This window comes from Lethenteron reissneri, chromosome 31 (assembly GCF_015708825.2).
Source record: "Lethenteron reissneri isolate LAM-NWPU_2019-01 chromosome 31, ASM1570882v1, whole genome shotgun sequence".
Lineage (NCBI taxonomy): Eukaryota > Metazoa > Chordata > Hyperoartia > Petromyzontiformes > Petromyzontidae > Lethenteron > Lethenteron reissneri.
Genome location: NC_083809.1, coordinates 2,444,951 through 2,450,950, shown reverse-complemented (window position 1 = coordinate 2,450,950; position 6,000 = coordinate 2,444,951). Strand labels below are relative to the sequence as shown.

The 6,000-nt window shown below is 48.4% G+C and overlaps 1 protein-coding gene across 1 annotated transcript in view; it reads right to left on the bottom strand.

The window, feature by feature from the left end:
• Positions 1–3,633: 3,633 nt before the first annotated feature.
• LOC133349849 (Krueppel-like factor 6) overlaps positions 3,634–6,000 on the bottom strand; it is a 41,085-nt gene continuing 38,718 nt past the window's right edge. Inside the window, exon 6 of the mRNA XM_061563654.1 lies at positions 3,634–5,877. Coding sequence (XP_061419638.1) covers positions 5,826–5,877 — 52 coding nt within the window. The 3' untranslated portion in view covers positions 3,634–5,825. The remainder of the gene's footprint in view (positions 5,878–6,000) is intronic.

The following is a 6,000-nucleotide window of genomic DNA, read 5'->3' as shown; positions in this document are numbered from 1 at the left end:
GGGGGGGGGGCAACACGGCCAAAGATTTTCTTTACGTCTTTCAACCTGTTGCGCAGTCAGTGCACTAACATTATTTAAAGTACAATAGTTCACAAATCAAAAAATAGCTTAATTTTTTCGTGTGTATTACAAACGTAAACTTTGCATAGCTATAATACATTTTGTTTGTTCTCTTTTCTCCCAAATTCATATATAAAAACGGGGGTGAAGAACAAAATTACAAAAACGGAGCTTTAACAAAAATAAATTTCTCGAGTCAAATATTCACAGACGCAGTTAGCAGAGCTCAAGGAACGAGTCTGCACACCCAAGCTTAGGCCTTTCTCTCTCTGCCGCGCAGCCTCACACAGAGCAAGGGGACAACAACAACAACAAAACAACAACAAAAACAACAACAACAGAAACGCAAAAACCAACGGAGCGGCGCTCGCAACACGTCGAGGAGCGTGCGTTCCCGGCCCTGTCGTCGTTCGCCATCTGGCCCCGGCGGCTCCGTGGCAGAAAGCGAACAGCTCGCAAAAATCTTTGCGACTTCAAATTCTTGTTTGGGGGGGGATGGGGTGGAGGGGTTCACTCAGCTCATCATCCGACCGGGGGTCGGTAAAGCGAGTACCGCTTTGTGGGAAGTCAACGGTGGTTTGTCTCGTGTATAGACTCGCCCCTTGCCATAGGAGTGTGGATTGTTTTATTTGTTCTTATCACTGCTGGTTCAGGGCTGTAAACAGAAGCTGAGCGCTGCATCAACGCTCATTTGAGAAAGCAAATCACTTTTTGACTTTGAGCCTTCGTCGATACTCGAATGCAAAATAACAGTTTAAAAAATAATTTATCGGTCTCCCAACCTTCACCAACTCACACCGACCAGCGTGGTGAAGCAGAGCTCCACCCGGGTGGGTGGGGGTAGGGGGTTGATCCGTCAGACAATTTCTGAGCTTTTTTCTTTCTTCAAAAATGCTAAATTGTACATAATTATTCTTGACGCACATTTTATCTTAGATAAATTTTGACTAAGCACTCTTGGGAAGAAAGCTATATTTTCCCCTCCGAAATGTTTTTTTTCTGGGCACGCCACTGCGGCGAAAGTATGGTGCCACGCGAGCCCCATGACCAACACGGCAAGGTAGAACGCCTTCACCCGTCAGGATCACCAATCGCCTTAGAGCAGGCCGTGCCCACGTTCGACTGTTCTCGCGTGCCGAACGGTTGACGAGCTGCTAAAAATCGAACCGTATTCCACCGTCAATAACTTCAATTTTGAAATCAATGAACCATTCAGTAAACGGTTATCGCAAAGTCTATAACCCATTAACAACCCGACGCAAAGTCGGCCTGCCAGTGCTCGACATCATATGGTGCCAGTGGCTCATGCATCAGGTGGCTCCATGCGTGTCGCTGTGACTACAGTGAGGAGGCCTTCATCCAGCAGTGTATGGACAATGACCGATGACGATGAGAACAAGGCGGCTATTAAACGGGACTTGCCGCAAGTGCGTGCGTGCTGAATCCAAGCGGCCGCGAGTGGAAACGCGACGCGTTTCATTTTCGTTTTCTGGTGGCGATATTGCTACAGTTTAATGTTGCACGCGTCCCTTCAAACAATAGCTGCCCCCCCCTCCCCGCACCCCCCTATGCTCGTGAGCTGTGTTCGTGTCTGCTTTCGTTATTGCTCCCATAATAAATAGCGTGCCTCCGATGCACAGGGCCACGTTCCCGCTCTCTGCATTTACGCGCAGCTCACGGTGGGGGCAGGACCACCAACCCCTCTGAAGAAATCTCGAAGCAAAAGCAACCGGGAATAAGAAGAGACGGCATCGCCGCACGCCGCCGTGAAGCTCAACGCAAGTATTTGTGGGGAGTTCCATATTCTATGCGGCCAACGCATCCAGGTCAAACAAGTTTAGAGGCCCGTCGATATAAAATACTGCTCTTACATGGGACAACGACGCGTTACTGACTTCCACTGGGAAGGAAATCACTTTTTTTTTGGTCACTTTACCTTAGAATAAAAATCTAGTTTCAGATTTGGGATAAGTAACCTGGGGGCACAGTGGACTCCTCTTGAAAATGGTGCCACAGGGCTTTTAATGTCCGCTCCGTAGCAGACGGCACGCTTTGGTAATCGTTCCCAGGAACCGTCGCTGGGCAGTAGTGGGAATCGAATTGTCGATGTCGCACAAAGTGTCTCAGTGGCGGGCACGGTAATCCTCTACACGCCAGCCAACCTTGACCTCTTCAAATGTTGCAATCTAAATTGTAACCCCCGCCTCCCCTCCCCCACCGAAAGTGGCAAATTCTCAAGGGACATGTTTATTCAATTCCTACCGAGTCAGATTTTAATACAACAACAAAAAAAGTCCTTTTATGGAAAATGTTCCAAATTAGCTTGGGGTTTTTTTTTACTCTCTTGTAAGGCACATTTTCACGAACAGAAACAAAATAAAACCTCAAGATGTCACCGTGGCAGATTACCTAGAGTTAGGCTTTAAGTAAATTTAGATTCCCCCGGTGGGAAAAAGAAAAGAAAAAACCTACGACGGCAATCGTGAACGCCAATTAAACACCATCAACAATCGGCACGCAGCACTCTCACTCGGCGGCAATTCACGCGGGAGGCCGTTCCGTCAGCGACACCCCAGAGTGTGGCACCGCGCACACCCTGCCCCCCCTAAACAACGCGCGGGCCTGGCGGCGCACGGTGGCGGCATTTTGCACGAGTCGATATCAAACGTCAATCTCATTTATTGCCTTTCCTTTTTGCATACGTGTGCCTGCTGGTTTAAACACTCTACGTGCATCACGCTCTACGTGCGGGTGGGGATGGGGAAAACTGGCGCACGCCCGCCCGCCCGCCTCCGATCGTGCGACGTGATGAAACATTGTCTCGTGTTTACCCCACTGGGTTAGCAATGACACCCGATATGGTATCAATAATCTACGGTCTACCGCTACGTACTCTACTACCGTCTAAGTCAGGAGTTCTCAACCCTCTTCATTTTGGATCGCGGACCGGACCTCCCCCCCCCCGTCACACCAAGATTGGATCGCCACCTCGCACAACCCCCGCTACACGTCACCCGGATCCCGACCCGATACTGCAGATCTTCCTAATATCCGTGCAAACATTCTTCCTTTTCGCCACGACTTTGAGAGGGGGTGGGGGAGGGGGGCATACGAGAAGTAATCCGAGAGTGCCAGAAAATTATTCGGAGCGATCTGTGCCTCCTTACTCGGATTCCCCCACCAATTAGTGCCACGGTGTCAATGCGGTTAAGAGAAATATCACCAGTTTAACATGTAGGAGGCTTTCGCGGCCAATATTATCCACAATGGAGGTACTTGGGTTAGATCGCGTGAATATAAATGCGTCGTTAAACCCGCCACCACCCGACACAGCCAACTAGTAAGGTTTGTCACGTGAAAAAAACGTAACAGTTTGTTACTAGTACAGCACAACGGTGTGTTGGAGAGTACTCAAATTGTAAACGTTGTGGGTTTACACTCCAACACACCGGTGTGCTGGACTAGTAACGAATTGGCACGTTTTGTTGACGTGACAAAAACCCTATGAATTGGCTGTGTCGGGTGGTGACGGGTTTAACGACACATTTATATATTTACACGATCTAACCCCGGAAAGCCTCTATTATGGAGGAATATCAGCGTGCAGCACTTTGCCAAAGGCAAACAACAGTGCGTGAGTGTGTGGGGAGCGGTGGTGTAGCGGTTAGCGCTACGCTGCGCTACGAACCTGGAGACCCGGGATCGATTTCCGCTCACGGCCTACACCGGTGACGATTATCTGAACCGGTCCTGGCCCTCCCCTAGGCCGACTCAGCCCTAAAACGAGTACCCGGTGCGGTGTGTAAACATCGTCACTGGGGAGACAAAGGGGCGGCCGGGCGTGGTGTTGGCCACCCACCCCCTAGCGAGAAGCACCTTCAGTAGGTGCTACTCGCTAACAACACTTGCCTCAAAAGTCTGTTTAGGCTACACGGGGGATCTTTGTCTTTGCCGTGGTCCCCCCACTTAACCTCTCGTGGGAAAGCTTAATAATTATTAATAAATAATAATTACTTCATAACTTATTCCCGCGGCCCCCCGTCCCCCCGCTCACCGGGTTGAGCACCCCTGCTCTTCTACTTCACGTACACAGATACCGTCAGGACATTTACAGGCAAGCACGCAGAGTCGACGAGACGGGAAACAACTACGCTTCTCGCTACGTTGCCATATTTAAGCATTGGCCCCGACAGTTATATGTCAAGGGATTCTTTTTTCTTAACCTACACGAGTCGTATTTTTTATTAACTCAGGAAGAAGGAGACATCTTTTCTTTTTTTTCTAAACGCCTGCATAGCTGCCTGAAACGAAACAAAACGGATAACAAGCAAGACGTGGCAAGCACCACACTTGAGAAATGAATTGCAAACAAACGTGCTTCTTTGTTTTCTCAAGTTTCAGAAAAAAAGATCGTTCACTTTGATGGCTGAAACTTTTGGCAAAAAAGTGCTCTCAGTTAAGGGTGCAGAAACAACGACAGGCAACGATGTATCTGATGCCCGTTGCAAGCGAAGTCCTAACAACATGCAAATCCGTTCAGGGACAATTCGAATTCCGTCCGAAAATAAACAAACCAAAAATATTTCTCCATTGTTTCGTGGCTTTCAAAACGGGGGGGGGGTGGTGGTAAGAGGAGGATACAAAAGCATGATGAAAAAGAATATCTTGACATAAGGCACCACACCAAAGACATTGAGCTAGTGCATTAATACAAACGAAAATCTTCAAGTAAAAAAATAATAATGTAAAGGGGTCACGGGATTGGGGGGAAGGCGGGGGGTAAAAAAAGATTTATAAAACTAAAAGTGCACGTCCATTTCTCTTTTGTCCATTATCGTGACCCCCCACGAAATGAGCTGATCGGGAACGAGCAGAACATGACGGGTCCCCGCTGCAGCAACGACAAGTGTCAAGTAAACAAAAAGTTAATCTTTCTGTTTCGGCGTCTGTCAAAAATAAAACGGCACGTGGCGCACAACGCAATGAACACTGCTAGGACACGAACACCAATCACGTGACGAAACGCACGGGGGGGGGTTAACCGCAATGGTAAATTATTCGAGAACACGCGTATGAATCATTGTACATCGTTCTCACGTACTACTATTATTATTTGTCGACACGTGGGCTCTCGTCGAAACAGAAAAGAACGAAAATAACCTCGGCAAACCAGCGATTGGCCCCCGTACAAAAATCCCAAAGACCTTTTTTCCCCTCAAGTCCACCTCAAGTGCCCTCCGAACTCCGCGAGTCCATCGCGGCGCGAGGGGGGGTCCCGCAGTCGTCATCGTGCGGTCACACTGTACTTGTGCACGACGCCGTGAAGTTTAAATTCCGCTGCGACGACCCCTGCGCTTATCTCGAGACGGCCCGCCGCATCTTTCGCCTTCAAATAAAAGCAACCTTCCGAGAAAAACAACGCGTCAGTCTCGTGTTATCTTCGGCACAGGATGCTCCTTTTACCCTCGGGTTTCTTTTTCCGTGTTCTTTCAAAATCTTCAATAGAAATGCAATCGTTCAGCGAGCTCCGATCGGTCGAAAGAATGTACTCTCTCTTTTTTTTTTGTATTTTCTAGGTATTCATCATCACCATCGTTATCGTCGTCCTCGTCGTCGTCATCATCATCATCACGTTAAATTCTTCCAAAAATGTATAAGGCAAGAAGATGTTGGCTATAATCCCTAGAAAAGAAAGATACTTTTCCAAAGCAGGTGATGCAAAAGGTGTTGCTTCCCAGTGATATTTTCGATTCACCTTCAAAAGGTCAAAGGTGCCTCTTCATATGCAGTGCCAGGTGGTCCGATCTTGAGAAGCACCTGCAGAGAGACAGGGCCAATGTCAAATACCACAAAAGTCACAACCCGCCTTTTCTGCTCACCGCTGTTGCGGACGCAACGGGCCGGCTACAAACAGCACCACTGAGAGATGGCATAATAGAC